This window comes from Dermacentor variabilis, chromosome 4 (assembly GCF_050947875.1).
Source record: "Dermacentor variabilis isolate Ectoservices chromosome 4, ASM5094787v1, whole genome shotgun sequence".
In the NCBI taxonomy this organism is placed as follows: Eukaryota; Metazoa; Arthropoda; class Arachnida; order Ixodida; family Ixodidae; genus Dermacentor; species Dermacentor variabilis.
Window position 1 is genome coordinate 167603093 of NC_134571.1, and position 18374 is coordinate 167621466.

At 48.5% G+C, this 18374-nt stretch overlaps 1 protein-coding gene and 15 non-coding genes across 16 annotated transcripts; all 16 read left to right on the forward strand.

The window, feature by feature from the left end:
- The first annotated feature begins 3964 nt into the window (after positions 1 to 3964).
- On the forward strand, positions 3965 to 4035 carry TRNAG-GCC (transfer RNA glycine (anticodon GCC)). Its single transcript has one exon. It is a non-coding gene; the product is annotated as a tRNA-Gly (tRNA).
- Positions 4036 to 12654: 8619 nt separating this feature from the next.
- On the forward strand, positions 12655 to 12725 carry TRNAG-GCC (transfer RNA glycine (anticodon GCC)). The gene has a single exon. It is a non-coding gene; the product is annotated as a tRNA-Gly (tRNA).
- Positions 12726 to 12796: 71 nt separating this feature from the next.
- Positions 12797 to 12867, forward strand: TRNAG-GCC (transfer RNA glycine (anticodon GCC)). The gene has a single exon. It is a non-coding gene; the product is annotated as a tRNA-Gly (tRNA).
- A 71-nt stretch (positions 12868 to 12938) lies between these two features.
- Positions 12939 to 13009, forward strand: TRNAG-GCC (transfer RNA glycine (anticodon GCC)). The gene has a single exon. It is a non-coding gene; the product is annotated as a tRNA-Gly (tRNA).
- A 72-nt stretch (positions 13010 to 13081) lies between these two features.
- Positions 13082 to 13152, forward strand: TRNAG-GCC (transfer RNA glycine (anticodon GCC)). Its single transcript has one exon. It is a non-coding gene; the product is annotated as a tRNA-Gly (tRNA).
- A 71-nt stretch (positions 13153 to 13223) lies between these two features.
- Positions 13224 to 13294, forward strand: TRNAG-GCC (transfer RNA glycine (anticodon GCC)). Its single transcript has one exon. It is a non-coding gene; the product is annotated as a tRNA-Gly (tRNA).
- Positions 13295 to 13365: 71 nt separating this feature from the next.
- On the forward strand, positions 13366 to 13436 carry TRNAG-GCC (transfer RNA glycine (anticodon GCC)). The gene has a single exon. It is a non-coding gene; the product is annotated as a tRNA-Gly (tRNA).
- Positions 13437 to 13508: 72 nt separating this feature from the next.
- Positions 13509 to 13579, forward strand: TRNAG-GCC (transfer RNA glycine (anticodon GCC)). Its single transcript has one exon. It is a non-coding gene; the product is annotated as a tRNA-Gly (tRNA).
- A 71-nt stretch (positions 13580 to 13650) lies between these two features.
- On the forward strand, positions 13651 to 13721 carry TRNAG-GCC (transfer RNA glycine (anticodon GCC)). Its single transcript has one exon. It is a non-coding gene; the product is annotated as a tRNA-Gly (tRNA).
- A 71-nt stretch (positions 13722 to 13792) lies between these two features.
- Positions 13793 to 13863, forward strand: TRNAG-GCC (transfer RNA glycine (anticodon GCC)). Its single transcript has one exon. It is a non-coding gene; the product is annotated as a tRNA-Gly (tRNA).
- Positions 13864 to 13934: 71 nt separating this feature from the next.
- Positions 13935 to 14005, forward strand: TRNAG-GCC (transfer RNA glycine (anticodon GCC)). Its single transcript has one exon. It is a non-coding gene; the product is annotated as a tRNA-Gly (tRNA).
- An 85-nt stretch (positions 14006 to 14090) lies between these two features.
- On the forward strand, positions 14091 to 15315 carry LOC142578408 (uncharacterized). Its single transcript, XM_075687798.1, has one exon. It carries the CDS (start codon positions 14266 to 14268, stop codon positions 15313 to 15315), a length of 1050 nt encoding a protein of 349 aa, XP_075543913.1. The 5' UTR covers positions 14091 to 14265.
- Positions 15316 to 15407: 92 nt separating this feature from the next.
- On the forward strand, positions 15408 to 15478 carry TRNAG-GCC (transfer RNA glycine (anticodon GCC)). Its single transcript has one exon. It is a non-coding gene; the product is annotated as a tRNA-Gly (tRNA).
- Positions 15479 to 15549: 71 nt separating this feature from the next.
- Positions 15550 to 15620, forward strand: TRNAG-GCC (transfer RNA glycine (anticodon GCC)). The gene has a single exon. It is a non-coding gene; the product is annotated as a tRNA-Gly (tRNA).
- Positions 15621 to 15691: 71 nt separating this feature from the next.
- Positions 15692 to 15762, forward strand: TRNAG-GCC (transfer RNA glycine (anticodon GCC)). Its single transcript has one exon. It is a non-coding gene; the product is annotated as a tRNA-Gly (tRNA).
- A 76-nt stretch (positions 15763 to 15838) lies between these two features.
- On the forward strand, positions 15839 to 15909 carry TRNAG-GCC (transfer RNA glycine (anticodon GCC)). Its single transcript has one exon. It is a non-coding gene; the product is annotated as a tRNA-Gly (tRNA).
- Positions 15910 to 18374: the final 2465 nt, after the last annotated feature.

Consider the following 18374-nt stretch of genomic DNA (forward strand, 5'->3'; position numbering starts at 1 on the left):
AAGGTACTGAGAAGCGGAGTGGGAAGGCGCAGGGCGCGACTGCTGTGGGCCCCGCGACGGGAACCATTAGTGAAGACCCGCCCGACAACGGTATGACGGCAATGCAGCAGGACGAGGCTGTGAAAGACGGCGACCGGACTGAGACTCTTGGCGGCCCCGTCAAACGCCCCCACGACCAGACCAAGGACCAAGGCGAGGGTGCGACCAGCACCACCGAGGGACCACCGACAAAGACGCACCAGGGGAGGCGGGTGGGCTTCAAACCAAAGCCGAATGTGCCGCCTGAAAGAAAGCCTGTGATCAAAGTGTCGACGACAAACAATGCCGGGAAGCCGGATGGCCCCGGAGGCGGCTAGCCAAGGGCTGGTCGGGAAGGGTAAGCACCATGCTCCGGGCCTACTTTTCTCGCTAGATGAAGATGGATGAAATACCGTCACTTAGTATTGCCACACTAAATGTGCGAGGGTTGGCGGCTAGTCGTAGGCAATGTCAGGTCCTACGGTTGGTAACGGACCATGACATAGACGTACTAGCCGTCCAGGAAACCAAGGTTGACGGGGAGGAGGAGACCGGGAGCATGGTGCGACGATTCACGACTAGGTACTTTGTGGTGGTGAGTCATGCGGTAGGCACCTCCGGGGCGTGCATTCTTTTTGTGAAGAAGCTGCCGGGTTTACATATTCAAAGTGTGTGGTCCTGTCTGGATGGAAGGATTGTTTTATGTGACTTTACGATCTCTGACTTTGAGTTTCGCGTCATATGCGTTTATGCGCCGAATTCTGTAGACGAGCGTGTCCTCTTTTTTTCGAACCTCTCACAATATGTTTGCTGTAATAAGCGCGTTGTGTTATTAGGGGACTTCAATTGTGTGTTGAGTGCTAGAGACCGAGCCAACAATGCCGGCGTGCGTGACAGAAGTAGTGACGTTTTGTCAAAATTAATTAATGAAAATGAACTTGATGATGTTTTTCAATGTCTGGAAGGGGAGCGTCAAGTGACATTTACGCGTTTTCAAGGCAGTAGTCATGCGCGACTGGATCGCATGTACATTTCGTTGGACACGATTCCAAGATGCCACGGTTATTGCGTTGTACCCGTGTCATTTTCGGATCACTGCCTGGTAAAATGTAACATAGGTATAAGGAAAAGGGAACATGCATTTAATTGGCATCTATGGAAACTCAATGACTTGTTATTAAATGATGCATCTTTTGTAAAGGCAGTGCGGGATGCGGTTAATGAAATACGCGAAGATGCGGCTGATACAATAGCAGAAAAGTGGGAATGTGTTAAACAAAAAGTTAAAATGAAAGCCTTAGAAAGGTCAAGCTGCCTCAAATTTGAGAGGGAATATAAAGAAAAGGGTTTGCGAACACTACTTCAGCAGCTGATAACGCTTGAGTGCAGAGAGCCTGGTCTGTACAAAGACGATGTGCGGAGCGTCAAGGAAAAGCTTGAACAGTTCGACAAAGAACGTTATCAAGGTGCCATCGTGCGAGCAAGAGCAGATGCACTGGCGGCAGGGGAGACGCCCACTAAAAGGGCGCTCGGTTTAGAGAAGGCACACGGAAGACGAAACCATGTCGATCAACTTTTAATGAATGGAGCTGTTGTTGACGACAACGAGAGCATAGCACACGCCTTCTTCCAATACTATCAGTCGCTCTTTGCATTTCAGGAAGCGAATTTAGAGGGTTTCAAAGCGGACTTTCTGCACCGCATGCCGCGTTTGAGTGATGAAGCTAAGGAGCGATTAGAAGGGAAAATAACGGAGAGGGAAGTCGAAAAGGCAATCGACGATTTAAACTTGGGCAAGTCACCGGGACCAGATGGACTCAGCGCCGCCTTATATAAGACATTGAAAAGAGAACTGGCCCCTTTATTAGTAGAAGTGTTTAATGAAGCGTACGAGCAGAAATCATTGCCACCTTCTTTTGGGAAAGCGCACACCATTCTAATTCCGAAGAACGATAAATTAGATAAACTGAGATTCGTATCATCCTATAGGCCCATATCACTAACAAAAGTGGATTACAAGATATTTATGAAGATTTTAGCGACCAGACTTCAAAGTGTCATAAAGGAAATCGTCACAGACCATCAAACTTGTGGAATCAAAGGGCGAACAATTTTTTCTAACATCCATAAGATGCGGTGTGTGCTCGAGTGCTGTGACGTCACCGGTGGCGGCGTTGCAGTTCTTCAGCTTGATCTTGAGAAAGCGTTCGATTGCGTCGCTCACGTTATTTTGTTCTCCATATTGGATCATGTTAATGTCGGTACCATCATCACTGAGGGTGTGGCCTTGGCGTACCAGAACTGCACTACAAGGTTAATTGTTAATAAGTCGCTGGGGGCCCCCATTAACATCATGCCTTCAGTGCGCCAAGGCTGTCCCCTCAGTCCTCTGTTATTTGCTATATACATAGAAGCAATGTGTGTGGCCATTACCGCAAATAACAATATACGTGGTTTTAGATTGGCAGAATCCGAAGTGAAGCTGCTAGCGTATGCTGATGACGTTGCAGTGTGTTGCACAGACGAACCAAGTGTGACTGAAACAATTGCTGTAGTAAAACATTTCTGTGACGTCACGGGCAGCAAAGTCAATTGGGGCAAATCCCTCGGGCTGTGGCACGGGGAGTGGTCTTCGGCACCGGAATACTTCGCCAATGTCAACTGGGTGAAAACTCCGACGAAGTATCTGGGTGTTCCCCTCGACAGGTACAAGAGCAGCGATGAGTACTGGAGGAACCGAACTAATGAAACGAAAGAAAAAGTGGACAGATGGACAAGCACTAACCAGTCTATTTTTTCAAGGGCGACAATTTGTAATATGTTTTTTATAGCGAAGTTATATTATGTTATGCAAGTGTTGCATTGTTCCAGGGCAAATGTGCAAAGGCTGCACAGAGTGTTCGCGGTCTTCATCTGGGGATCAGCATGGGAGAGAGCTAGCCGAACCAATTTGTTTAGAAGAGTGAAGGACGGGGGTGTTGGCTTGGCACATCTTTTTGTTCGACAACTTGTCAACCGCTTTTTGTTTTTTCGAGATGTGCGCGATGCTTTTCTGCGCACCGTATGTCAACTCAGGTTGAGCGACGCATTGCCGGCGTATGTAGTTAGTACAGCAAGCATGACCGGAAAACTTCGGGGTTATCTTAAGGAAGTGGTCGACAGTGTGCGCTTCCTTTCAGTTCGTTTTTCAAAAGATTATCTATGTCAAGTGAAAAGGAAAACACTGTATAATGATGTGTGCGACATTGTGTTCCCAGAGCCCTTATACAGAGCCATATACAGTGGAGGGCCAGGACAAGACGTCCTTAAACGGGTGAAACGCATGCAGGTGCCACCAGGGGTTAAAACCTTCTTTTTTAAGCTCCACACTGGAACACTTTCCGTGAATACATTTATGGAAGAGCGAGGCTGTCTTGTGCCGTGGGGTTCACACTGCTTGATCTGCAAGAAGCCCGAAACCATCGATCACGTGTTCTTGCACTGCTGGGCGGCTGTGTTCTTCTGGGACGTCTTGAAGCGAACACTGAAGAAAGAATTACCTGTAGACCCCCAAGGGATCCGGTATCTGCCAATTAAGGATGAAGAGGGAGTTCCATACGACTTTATTATGTTGAATGCACTCCACTGTATATGGCGGGCTCGCATGGCAGGGTACCATTGCGATGCCGACGCCCGCCCGGTTCACATATATTTTAGAGAATGTATGTCGCGGTTCGTTGATGTACAGAAATTGCAAGAATGTGCACCGGATTGGCTGTCGAGGCTAGAAGCTCTGACAGCCATGAAGGAATTTTAATTTGACGACGCCGGTCCCATACGGACAGTCGGCATTATTGTAATTTTTTTCTTTTTTTTCTTCCCCGCAAGCTTGTATTCCTGACATGTGTGTAGTATTTGTATATTCAGTGTTATGTCGAAAACCGGCATTAAATAAAAAAAAAATAGGGCGTCGGTGGTTCAGTGGTAGAATACTCGCCTGCCACGCGGGTGGCCCGGGTTCGATTCCCGGCCGACGCAGCTTCCTTTTTTTGAAAGGAGCTGTGAGATAAAACAGAATGATGCAAACAATGTATTGGAATCCGCCATAGGGCGTCGGTGGGTCAGTGGTAGAATACTCGCCTGCCACGCGGGTGGCCCGGGTTTGATTCCCGGCCGACGCAGCTTCCTATTTTGAAAGGAGCTGTGAGATAAAACGGAATGATGCAAACAATGTATTGGAATCCGCCATAGGGCGTCGGTGGTTCAGTCATTGTGCTTCCGGCAGCCGAGCTGAGCGGTCAGCAGGATCATGGGCTCCAGTGGAGCAGCAACAGCGGCCACTTTTGGCCGCGGAAATAGGCTCAACGATGATAAGGATTATGCTTTCATTTTGCCGCAGCTGCCTAAAGGACAACTGGTGATTAACACCGTCTTTTTGCACGGTGATGTACGTGCGAGGCCGTACAAGGTGGAGGATTTCAGGGATGCCCTTCTGCCGACGGGCCTGCTGCCGGATGTGGTATGCATAGGGGCGTACCAAATCAACCACGTCTGGGCAGTGACCCTCTGCGATGCAACTGCAACGAAAAGGCTGCTTGCCCTGAAGGAACTTCAAGTGAAGGGACGACGGTGCCTCATCATTGACCCGCAGGACCAACAGGTGAAGCTTAGGCTTCACTGGCTGCTCTACGGCGTTGCCGACGAGGACGTCCGGACGGCTTTCGCGGCTTTCGGCAAGGTGGAGGAGGTGAGCCGGGAACGGTGGCGCGTTGAAGGCATGGGAACCAAGACCTCAACCACCAGGACCGTCCTTCTCAAGCTGAAGGCCAGCATGAAGGTGGAAGACCTCCCCCATCAGATCCGCGTCGGTGGAGAGTTAGCCTTGGTCGTCGTTCCCGGTCGACCGATGCAGTGCCTGCGCTGCCACGGCACGGGACACGTCCGCCGTGAGTACAGAGTACCGCGTTGTACCCGGTGCAGACGTTTCGGCCACGTCGACGCTGAATGCGTGAAGTCCTATGCCGCTGTGACAGGCCCACCAGTGAATGATGTTGCGGCAGAGCACCTCATGGATGTGCCCGAGGCGGAGGACGCGGCTAAAGGAACCGGTGACATGGTGTCGACAGAGACAAGTAGTGGGACGACGATTCTGGAGGTAGACGGCAACGCGGCTGAGGCTACTCAGAAGCCGAGTAGGACGGAACGGGATGCTACGACCCAGGGGCAGGCGACGGGAAACGTCAGTGAAGACGCAACTGACGACGCGACCGCAATGCAGCAGGACGAGGGCGTCACCGACGACGACCGTACTGGGGCTCTTGCTGCCTCCGTCAAGCGCACCCACGACCAGACGAAGGACCGCGAGGATTGGGCACCCAGCACCAGTGAGGGACCACCGACGAAGACGCCTCATGGGAGGCGGATGGGCTACAAGCCAAAGCCCAATGTACCGCCTGAAAGGAAGCCTGCCGACAAAGCGGCCACGTCTAAGGACACCAACAAACCGGGAGGTCCCGGAGGCGGCTAGCCGAGGGCTAGTCGTGAGCGGTAAGCACCATGCTCCGGGCCTACTTTACTTTTCTTTTAGATCAAGATGGCTCAAATACCGTCCCTGAGGATTGCCACATTAAACGTGAGAGGGCTGGCGGCTAGTCGTAGGCAAAGTCAGGTCCTACGTTTGGTCACTGACCACGACATAGACGTACTAGCCGTCCAGGAAACTAAGGTTGAAGGAGAGGAGGAGACCGGGAGCATGGTGCGACGTTTCACGACTAGGTATTTTGCGGTGGTTAGCCATGCTGTAGGCACGGCTGGAGGGTGCGTTCTTCTTGTGAAGAAGCTGCCTGGACTGCAGATTCAGAGCATTTTTTCGTGTCAGTCAGGAAGGATTGTTCTTTGTGATATTGTTATGGGTGATTCAGAGTTCCGCATCATATGCGTATATGCGCCGAATTCAGTAGATGAGCGCGCCCATTTTTTTTCGAACCTTTCACGATATGTTTGTTGTAATATGCGCGTGATGATGTTAGGGGACTTTAATTGTGTGTTGAGTGCTGGAGACAGGGTCAATAATGCAGGTGTGCGTGACCGAAGCAGTGAAGTGTTATCAAATTTAATTAATGAAAATGAACTCGATGATGTTTATGAATGTCTGGAAGGGGGGCGTCAAGTGACTTTTACACGTTTTCAGGGCAGCAGCCATGCGCGTTTGGACCGAATGTACATTTCATTGGATATGATTCCAAGATGCCACGGTTACTGTGTAGTACCAGTGTCGTTTTCAGATCACTGCCTTGTGAAATGTAACGTAGGTATAATGAAAAAGCGACATGTATTTAAGTGGGATATGTGGAAACTGAATGCCTTGTTACTAAATGACCAGCCCTTTTTACAGGTAGTACGGGATGCGATTAATGAAGTTCAATGTGATGCTGCGGGAACAATCGTCGAGAAGTGGGAATGTTTTAAAGAAAAGATTAAAAGGAAAGCAATAGAAAGATCCAGTTGTAAAAAATTCGAGAAGGAAATGAAAGAAAAGGGTTTCAGAACACTGCTTGGGCAGCTGCTAACGCTTGAGTGCAAAGAGCCTGGTGCGTACAAAGACGATGTGCGAAACGTCAAAGAAAAACTTGAACTGTTTGACAAGGAACGCTATCAAGGAGCCATCGTGCGAGCACGAGCGGATGCACTAGCGGCAGGGGAGACGCCCACTAAAAGGGCGCTGGGTCTTGAGAAGGCGTATGGACGAAGAAACCATGTCGAGCAGATTTTAGTGAATGGGAATGTCGTTGAAGACAGTGATAGCATTCAGCGCGCCTTCTTTGAGTACTATCACTCGCTCTTCGCATTTCAGGATGCGAATGTTGAGGGTTTTAAAGCAGGTTTTCTGCATCGCATGCCACGTTTGAGCGATGACGTAAAAAAGCGATTAGAGGAAAAAATAAGGGAGAGAGAAGTCGAAAAGGCAATCGACGATTTGAACTTGGGTAAATCACCGGGACCTGATGGACTCAGCGCGGGTCTATATAAAGCTTTTAAAAGAGAGCTGGCGCCTTTGCTTGCGCATGTATTTAATGACGCATACGAAAAGAAATCATTACCACCTTCCTTTGGAAAAACGCACACCATTCTAATACCGAAGAGCGATCAAATAGACACTCAGATTTGTGTCATCCTACAGACCGATTTCACTAACAAACGTCGATTATAAAATATTTATGAAGGTTTTAGCTAGCAGGCTTCAAGGCGTCATCAAGGAAATAGTCGCAGACCATCAAACTTGTGGCATCAAAGGGCGATCTATTTTTTCAAACATCCATAAGATGCGATGTGTGCTCGAGTGCTGTGACGTCATCGGTGGCCGTGTTGCAGTACTTCAGCTCGACCTAGAGAAAGCGTTCGATTGTGTCGCTCACGTTATTTTGTTTGCCATCTTAGATCATGTTAATGTCGGTTCCATCATCACTGAGGGCGTGGCCTTGGCGTACCAGAACTGCACAACAAGATTAATTGTTAACAAGTGTCTGGGGGCCCCCATTAACATCAGGCGTTCAGTGCGCCAAGGCTGCCCCCTCAGTCCGCTATTATTTGCTATCTACGTAGAAGCTACGTATAGATTCCACTTCCGGCCACCGCAGTGAACGGACGCGGAATGCCTTGCTCCGTAGGGGCGGATACAGCGGCCCTCGGCCGTGGCACCAGGTGTACGGATAAGCCTTACCCGGATTATCAAGTTGTTTTGCCTCATCTGCCTTCAGGTACATCAGTTTTGTATACAGTATTTTTGCACGCGGATGTTAAAACCAGGCCGTATCGTGTCGAGCACTTTCGAGATGCGCTCGCGCGTCTTGCACTGCTGCCGGAAGTGGTGGCCCTTGGCGCCTTCCAAATGAACCATGTGTGGGCGGTGACCTTCCGTGATGAAGCTTCGAAGAAAAAGATGCTTGCGGCAGAAACATTCAACGTGAAAGACCAGCCCTGTGTCGTTTATGATCCCTGCAACCAAGGCATCAGACTGAAGCTTTATTGGCTGTTGCATTTCGTTCACGACGACGAGGTTCGAGCAGCGTTAGCCCCTTACGGAAGGGTTACAGATATCGCCCGCGAAAAGTGGCGGGTACAGGGATGTAATGATAAAGGGTCCACCACCCGTTTGGTGACACTCTTGCCAAAGCCTGGAATTACAGTTGAAGACTTGCCTCATCAGGTGCGCGTCGCGGAAAACTTAGCGCTCGTGCATGTACCAGGAAGGCCCCCGTTATGCCTCCGGTGCAATGGAACTGGACATATCAGGCGCGAGTGTCGCATACCACGCTGTGCACTCTGCCGACGATTCGGCCACGAAGAACAAGACTGCGTGCGATCCTATGCAGCGGTAACAAGTCCAGTTAAAGGCGACGAGATGGCTGAACACATAATGGACCATGCTGATGCCGATGCAGCATCCCGAGCAACGACCGAAGAACCGGCGGCAGACAGCACACCCTCTGACGCGTCTCCACTTCAGGAAAACTCCACTGGGCCCGGCGACAGCCAATCTGGCGAGGCAAAGAGCGTGCTGGTTGGGAAGCCGACTAACGACCAAAACGTCAATGAGAGAAAGGACGCGATTTCAGTAAGCGCATCAGTGACTACCACGAAAGACGAGACCGAAGGCATTGAGGATGTTGAAATGACAGCAGCCGCTAAAGCAGCTGCAAAGAGGCCTCGTGAGGCCACTGACGGATCTCAAGCCTCACCCGAACCATCGAGCAGCGGCGAGCCGTCGCCGAAGACCGCTATAACGAGACGAATGGGCCTCAAACCGAAGCCGAAGATACCGCCTGATAGGCGGTCGGCTTCAACATTGACCCCGACTTAGGGGCGCGAAGTGTGTTCAGCCAGCCTGTCCTAAGTATAAGACGTTACATAGCGGACAAGTAGAATGTGACCTGTGCTGGTTTTTGCTATCACTGCCTGTCCAGATGTGAGTACCGTTCCGTCTGTTTGCTAATCCAAAAAATGGCTGTTAATCTGACATTTCCCCTTTGTGTAGCTACGTTGAATGTGAGGGGTTTGGCATCCCGCAGGAGGCAGTGCCAGTTAAGCCGCCTCTTGTTGGAAAATGACATTGACATAATGGCAGTGCAGGAAACCAAAGTAGAAAGCGAAGAGCAAACGCACAGAATGGTCGAACCTTTCAGGGATAGGTATAATGTATGTGTGTCTCATGCTAGAGGCACTTCAGCGGGTTGCATGATACTCGTTCGAAAATGCACCGATATTGTAGCGCAATCTGTAGAGTCCAGTGATGATGGCAGGCTACTATTCATCGACTTTGGCATTTGTGGCCTCCTTTGGCGTGCAATATGTGTGTATGCTCCGAATAACATTAACGAACGTGTAGAATACATAGATAACCTGAGAACATGCATGACGTACGAAAGGAACATAATTTTATTTGGAGACTTTAATTGTGTGTGCAGGCCGCAAGACAGAATCAACAGATTGACTTACCGCGATAGAAGTGCGACACTATTAAACGCGCTTGTAAACGAGCTTGAACTGGACGACGTTGGTTGTATTTTTGACGGTGACGAGCACGTACAGTATACGCACTACCAAGGTGTAAGTCATGCTAGACTAGATCGCATATATGTTCCGGCAGCTGCGATACCACACATTACTACATACAAAGTAAAGAACGTCACATTTAGCGATCACTGCTTGGTGATAGCGACACTAGGAACCAAGACAAAAGCGTCAAAGTTTAGTTGGAACTTGTGGAAATTAAATGATACACTGTTGGATGATGAAATTTTTGTTAAAGAAGTTAAGGAAAGGATAGAGGAAATATGTTCGGTTGAATCTTCCAATTTCACAGCGCTTTGGGAGCAATTTAAAAATGAAGTAAAGATTGCGGCGATTGAACGAGCTTCCGTGCGGCGCAGCATTGAAAAACAACAAGAGAAAGAACTTAGGAGCACGTTAGATTATATGATTGCGGTTGAGAGTGCTAACCCTGGACACTTTAGCAAGGAACTACGTGACCTTAAAAGTAAGCTCGAAGTGATAGATGAAAAGAAATATCGTGGAGCGATCGTCAGAGCACGGGCTGAAAGACTATGGCTAGGGGAAACGCCTACTAAGCGGGCACTCGGGGAAGAAAAAAGGCAAGCGGTAAAAAAAGAGATAAAAGAAATAAGATATAAAAACGATGTGACGCGCGACAAGGAACTGATAGAGAAAGCGTTTGTTGAATGCTATCGAAAACTGCTAAGCCCAAAAATAAAAGATACAGAAGCCTTTCGAAACGAATTTTTGTCGCTCATGCCAAGGCTAGGCGATGAAGTAAGACAAACGCTTGAACGGCCAATTAGTCTGAATGAAGTAAAACAGGCCATTGATGAACTAAGCACTGGCAAAGCACCTGGGCCTGATGGACTAGGGGCTGCCATTTACAAATGCTTCAAGGAAGAACTGGCACAAGCGTTACATCGCGTGATAAATGAGTGCTATGAACAAAAAAGAGCACCTTTATCTTTTAGAAAATGTCATGTAGTACTCATTCCAAAATCGGATGATCCCAGGAAATTGTTGGATGTTGAGGCCTATCGACCTATAAGTCTTACGAATGTAGACTATAAAATATTTACAAAGGTGCTAGCCAAAAGATTGCAGAGCGTTATCACACACCTCGTATTACCTCACCAGACATGTGGCATCAAAGGAAGGACAATCTACACAAATATACACACCGCTAGAACTATCCTAGAATGCTGTGACATGACTCAAGATAACATAGCTATGATACAACTGGATCTTCAGAAAGCATTTGATAGATTTAATCATGACATACTACAGTTATTACTAGAACATTGTAATGTAGGTAGCGTTATCAAGGAGGGCATCAAGATGGTGTATGAAGAGTGTGCAGTAAACCTTATAATTAACAACACCGTAAGTGAAAACATTCCAGTACTGTCAGGTATAAAACAAGGGTGTGCCTGTTCGTCTCTTCTTTTTGCACTTTATTTGGAACCCTTATGTTTAAAAATTCGCATAAATAAAATGGTGCATGGTTACTCCTTTTATGCTACTGAAGTAAAAATACTGGCATATGCCGATGATATAGCTATATTCTGCAAAGACAAAGACAGTATTAAAGAAGCTGTTAAGGAAGCTACATCATTCTGTAGTGCTACCGGAAGTGCCATTAGCTGGGATAAATCTCTGGGCATTTGGCATGGAAATTGGGGGAAAAAGCCGAAGGCGTATGCAAACATGAGATGGACAAGTATTCCTGCCAGATACTTGGGGGTTCCTCTCCAACATTATGGAAATACTGCAGAATACTGGGCAGGAGAGACAGAAAGGCTCAAGGATCAGTCTGAAAAATGGGGAGGGCATAACTTTTCTATGTTTTCCCGCGCTACAGTCTGTAATGTGTTTTTTGTTGCAAAAGTGTTTTACGTACTTCAAGTGTTCAGTATGAGCAGAACTTGTGTCCAAAAATTACACAGAGTGTTTGCCACCTATATATGGAATTCTACCTGGGAACGCACCAGTCGGTTAAACTTGTTCCTTTCGGTGCGACACGGAGGGCTTGGTCTGTGTCATTTATTTTTGAAACAAATAGTTTCAAGGTTTTTCTTTCTGAGAGACCAGAGAGATGTTTTCTTGCGTACTGTTATACACATGAGGTTGTGTAATCATATCCCGGATTATATTGTCTCATCAAATGCAGATACGCGTGGAACACTGAGCAGTTTTTGGCGCGAAATAGTGTCTGCATATCAAGTACTGAAGCCACGGTTTTCCTTAGAATATTTGAGCGCAGTGGCACGTAAACGATTGTACAAAGATCTAATTGATGTGTTTTTACCAATACCGTTGTACCGCTCCATCTATCAACTAGGACCAGAACGAGACGTATTAAAACGAGTTCGAAAAATGCCAGTAAGAGCGTCATCTAAATCATTCTTTTTCCAACTGCACACGGGCACGCTCGCTGTAAAACCGTGGCTTCAAAGCAAAGGTATCTTTGTCCCATGGGGACTACACTGCCTGATATGTCGAAAGGAGGAAACGATAGAACACATCTTTTTGGACTGTCACGATGCTTTTTTCTTGTGGGACATCCTTAAACGGACACTTCAGAAAGATTTGCCAGTAACACCCTTTGGTATCCGATTCTTGCCATGTGAAGATCCAGATGAAATGCCATGTGACATGTTCATGTTACTGTGTTTGCATAGTGTGTGGAAAACGAGGATGGCGGTCAGAAATGCGGATGTCAACGCAAGATCGGCCATGCAAAACTTCAGTGAGAACTGTGTGTACATACGAGATGTTCTCAAAATCCAGAGGAACCCACCGGATTGGATACCTGTGCTCGATAAGCTGGCTTCTCTGAAGCCATTTTAGCTTCACACTCCAGCCATGAAAAGGCTCACGCGTCTTTTATTGTACTTGTAAAATTGTATTTAAGAGTTCTGTGTTTGGAAGTGCCAAACCGGTAATAAAGAAAAAAAAAAGCGTCGGTGGTTCAGTGGTAGAATACTCGCCTGCCACGCCGGTGGCCCGGGTTCGATTCCCGACCGACGCAGCTTCCTATTTTGAAAGGAGCTGTGAGATATAACGGAATGATCCAAACAATGTATTGGAATCTGCCACAGGGCGTCGGTGGTTCAGTGGTAGAATACTCGCCTGCCACGCGGGTGGCCCGGGTTCGATTCCCGGCCGACGCAGCTTCCTATTTTGAAAGGAGCTGTGAGATAAAACGGAATGATCCTAACAATGTATTGGAATCTGCCACAGGGCGTCGGTGGTTCAGTGGTAGAATACTCGCCTGCCACGCGGGTGGCCCGGGTTCGATTCCCGGCCGACGCAGCTTCCTATTTTGAAAGGAGCTGTGAGATAAAACGGAATGATCCAAACAATGTATTGGAATCTGCCACAGGGCGTCGGTGGTTCAGTGGTAGAATACTCGCCTGCCACGCGGGTGGCCCGGGTTCGATTCCCGGCCGACGCAGCTTCCGTTTTTTGAAAGGAGCTGTGAGATAAAACAGAATGATGCAAACAATGTATTGGAATCCGCCATAGGGCGTCGGTGGTTCAGTGGTAGAATACTCGCCTGCCACGCGGGTGGCCCGGGTTCGATTCCCGGCCGAAGCAGCTTACTATTTTGAAAGGAGCTGTGAGATAAAACGGAATGATCCAAACAATGTATTGGAATCTGCCACAGGGCGTCGGTGGTTCAGTGGTAGAATACTCGCCTGCCACGCGGGTGGCCCGGGTTCGATTCCCGGCCGACGCAGCTTCCTATTTTGAAAGGAGCTGTGAGATAAAACGGAATGATCCAAACAATGTATTGGAATCTGCCACAGGGCGTCGGTGGTTCAGTGGTAGAATACTCGCCTGCCACGCGGGTGGCCCGGGTTCGATTCCCGGCCGACGCAGCTTCCGTTTTTTGAAAGGAGCTGTGAGATAAAACGGAATGATCCAAACAATGTATTGGAATCTGCCACAGGGCGTCGGTGGTTCAGTGGTAGAATACTCGCCTGCCACGCGGGTGGCCCGGGTTCGATTCCCGGCCGACGCAGCTTCCTATTTTGAAAGGAGCTGTGAGATAAAACGGAATGATCCAAACAATGTATTGGAATCTGCCACAGGGCGTCGGTGGTTCAGTGGTAGAATACTCGCCTGCCACGCGGGTGGCCCGGGTTCGATTCCCGGCCGACGCAGCTTCCTATTTTGAAAGGAGCTGTGAGATAAAACGGAATGATCCAAACAATGTATTGGAATCTGCCACAGGGCGTCGGTGGTTCAGTGGTAGAATACTCGCCTGCCACGCGGGTGGCCCGGGTTCGATTCCCGGCCGACGCAGCTTCCTATTTTGAAAGGAGCTGTGAGATAAAACGGAATGATCCAAACAATGTATTGGAATCTGCCACAGGGCGTCGGTGGTTCAGTGGTAGAATACTCGCCTGCCACGCGGGTGGCCCGGGTTCGATTCCCGGCCGACGCAGCTTCCTTTTTTTGAAAGGAGCTGTGAGATAGAACAGAATGATGCAAACAATGTATTGGAATCCGCCATAGGGCGTCGGTGAACAATCTGGGTCCCAGATCAATTGGCAAAAAAGCATCGGTATATGGCACGGTCATTGGGACATTATACCAGCTCACTTTGCAAACATCCGGTGGTCAACAACGCCAACTAAGTACTTGGGTGTGCCGCTCGAGCACTATAATGATACCGCACAGTACTGGTCCGATGAAGCTGATAGAATGAGTGAAAAATCAAAGGGTTGGCTTGGCCAAGATTTGTCAATGTTTGGACGTGCATCTGTGTGCAATCTCTTTTTAGTAGCGAAAGTGTGGTATATTATGCAAGTGTTGTCAATGTGTCGCTCAAGTGTGCAAAAAATGCATCGTGTATTTGCCGTATTCATATGGGCTTCCAGTTGGGAGAGGATAAGCAGAACCAATTTGTTTCGTTCAGCTCGAAGTGGTGGGCTAGGTCTGTCGCATTTGTTTATCAGACAAATTGTGTCGCGTTTTCTTTTTTTTCGGGATCAGAGAAATGATTTTCTACGCACAGTAATTCAAGTTCGTTTGGGAAAAGCACTGCCGCAATATGTTGTAACGACCAGTGATGTGAAGGGAGGAAGTATTAGGGGATATCTGCGCGAAGTGGTTGATTCACTTCGTATGTTGCGTGTGCGGTTTTCCATGGAATATCTGTGCTCTGTGACAAGAAAAACACTGTATAAAGACTTAGTTGATACAATGTTGCCAATACCATTGTACAGGTCTGTAAACTGGGGAGGCCAAGGAGATGATGTACTTAAACGGGTGAAAAAAATGCCAGTTAGACCCTCTCAAAAAACGTTTTTCTTTAAGCTACACACAAACACGCTACCCGTAAAAACATGGTTAGACGAAAAAGGAATATATGTGCCATGGACAGTAAACTGCTTACTTTGTAAAAAGCCAGAGACCATTGAACACGTTTTCATCGATTGCTGGGACCCAACATTTCATTGGGATATCTTACAACGTACACTTAAAAAAGAACTACCGATTACACCTCTTGGTATTCGATATTTGCCAACCGATAACGAAGGAGGAGTTCCGTACGATCTGTTTATGCTCCTTGGCCTCCACAGTCTGTGGAAAACGAGAATGGCAGTGCGACACTCGGATGTCGATACCCGTCCGGCGAGAATAAACTTCATCGAAAGTGTCGCGTATATTCGGGAAATATATCGTGCCCAGAGTGAGCCTCCCGAGTGGGTGGCTATTCTTGATGAACTGATCAAGGTGAAGCGATTTTAATGTATAATGTTAGCCAAAGTGTGGTTGACATGTTTTAGCATTTGAATTTGTTCTTGGTTTGTGCTGCAAACAGGCAATAAAGAAAAAAAAAAGCGTCGGTGGTTCAGTGGTAGAATACTCGCCTGCCACGCGGGTGGCCCGGGTTCGATTCCCGGCCGACGCAGCTTCCTATTTTGAAAGGAGCTGTGAGATAAAACGGAATGATCCAAACAATGTATTGGAATCTGCCACAGGGCGTCGGTGGTTCAGTGGTAGAATACTCGCCTGCCACGCGGGTGGCCTGGGTTCGATTCCCGGCCGACGCAGCTTCCTATTTTGAAAGGAGCTGTGAGATAAAACGGAATGATCCAAACAATGTATTGGAATCTGCCACAGGGCGTCGGTGGTTCAGTGGTAGAATACTCGCCTGCCACGCGGGTGGCCCGGGTTCGATTCCCGGCCGACGCAGCTTCCTTTTTTTTTTTGAAAGGAGCTGTGAGATAAAACGGAATGATCCAAACAATGTATTGGAATCCGCCATAGGGCGTCGGTGGTTCAGTGGTAGAATACTCGCCTGCCACGCGGGTGGCCCGGGTTCGATTCCCGGCCGACGCAGCTTCGTTCCTTTGAAAGGAGCTGCGAGATAAAGCAGCATAAAGCAGTAGCCGCGGGTTCCGCGGAGAGCGGACCGTCGACGTTAGACCACGTGATGGACGTCACCGAGGCGGAGGAAGCGGCCAAGGCAGCTGGAAACAGCAACGTGGCGGCCGAAACGCGGTATGTCGGGCTCTTCACGAGCGGCTTCAGCGACCCTTTTGGGCCGCGGTATCAGGTCAACTGAAAAACCAGGTAAGGACTACCAAATGATTTTACCAACGCTGCCAACAGGTGCGTCCGTTCTGCATACTGTATTTTGACATGGTGACGTTAAGGCGAGGCCTTACAGAGTGGAACATTTTCGAGACGCTCTTACACGGCTGTCTCTCGTGCCGGAAGTGGTTGCACTGGGTGCACATCAAATGAACCATCTGTGGGCGGTGACTTTGAAGGACGAAGAAGGGAAAAAGAGGATTATCGCTGCAGACGCGTTTGATGTCAAAGACCACCGCTGTGTGGTCGTCGACCCGTGTGACAGAGGCGTCCGTATCAAGCTCTACTGGCTCCTTCATGCTATACCTGACGACGACATTCGCACTGCCTTGTCGTCTTTTGGAAAGGTGACTGAGATCACCAGGGACAGGTGGCGGGTACAAGGATGCGTTGACAAAAGGTCAACCACCCGTACTGTCACTATCAAGCTGAAGGTAGGCGTCACCGCTGAAGACTTGCCCCACCAGCCTCGAGTGGCGGAAGATGTTGCGCTCGTGCATGTTCCTGGCAGAGCTCCCCTCTTCCTCCGATGCCGCGGCATCTCGCGGCATCTCCTTTCGCGGCATCTCCTTTCGAAGGCTTTGTCGTCGTTTCGGCCACGACGAGACCCAGTGCGTCCGAACCTATGCCACAGTGACAGGCTCGGCATTGAAGGAAGATGTCACAGATCACTTGATGGACGTGGTCAACGCAGTGGAAGCCGCACGCGAAGGGAAAGAGACCCAGCCCTTGGTGTTAACGCCCCTGAAGAAGGCAACGACTGTTAATGAAGAAAAGTCATCGGACGGCTGGAAAGACCCATCGGATGACACGGTGGAACCAACTAACTCAATAGAGGTCGTGTTAAAAGAGAATAAAGAAACGTGCACATCAGCAGAAGTGATGACCGGTGAACACTACGAAACTGACGACACCGTGATGCCAACGTCAAGTAGTGCACCTGCTAAGAGGCTTCACGAAGAGGCGGATGAGCAAGAGGAAAAGGATCAAGAGACTGGGAATGACGAGCCTCCTCCGAAAGCTACCCCGGGACGCCGACCGGCGTTCAAGCCCAAGCCCGGCGTTCCTGCCAAACGCCGTTCTTCAACCCGGACGCCTCCGCTGACGCGGAGGCGTGCCTGGGTTAGGAAAAATTGTTGTTGGGGTCTGGGGACTGGGGTTTGTGGGCAGGATGTGCGTCGGCCGTCGTCATTGGGCTTTGATGTCCAGAAAACCATGGCCCGCCTCCCTAGACCGCCGAGTCATCGTAGCAGATGTGAGACGGACGATGTGCGGTAATTGGTTTGGATTCTCCTCCCGTTAAATGGCAGCTAATTTTTCGACTGGTCTTTGTGTCGCAACGTTGAACGTGCGTGGACTTAGCGGGCGCAGAAGGCAATGCCAAGTTAAGCGTATTCTTATTGAAAATAATATTGACTTATTGGCCATTCAAGAAACAAAAATTGCAACTGATGAATGCACGGAGCAAATGGTTAACGTTTTCCGTCCTAGATATACCGTAAGTGTATGTCATGCGGCGGGTAGGTCTGGGGGCTGCCTTATTCTTTTGAGTAGCAGTATTGCTGTAGTTCAAGCCGTCACATCATCTGAGGATGGGAGAATGGTCGTCTGTGAATTTACTTTTTTCAGAGATGCCTTGGAGGACTATATGTGTTTATGCTCCGAACGTAGCACGGGAGCGGGAAGTCTTTTTTGGTGATATTCAGCAGTACTTGAATTGTGAAAGACATGTCATATTACTGGGTGATTTTAATTGCGTTTGCTTTCCAGAAGATAAATCTAAGTTGACTAGTGTTTGTGATAAAAGTGCGTTGCTTTTAAGTTCTATTGTAAGGCAACAAGAGCTTGAAGACATTGGTTACGTGTTGTCAAGTGGAAACCATACCGTGTATACGCACTAACAAAGTCAGTGTCATGGCAGGCTAGACAGAATTTATGCTCCGTTAACCTTTGTACCGTTATTTTCAAGTTATCAAGTGTTACATGTTAGTTTTAGCGATCATTGCCTCGTTATGTCAACCATAGGAAAGAAACAAAAACCATATAAATTCAGCTGGAACTTATGGAAGCTAAATGATAAGCTTTTGCAAGACGACGTCTTTCAAAAGGCAGTTCAAGAAAAGCTCGAAAATTTGCTCAGCATAACTATGTCAGCGTTCTTCATTGCAGAATGGGAACTCTTCAAAAGAGACGTTAAATTCACCGCGATA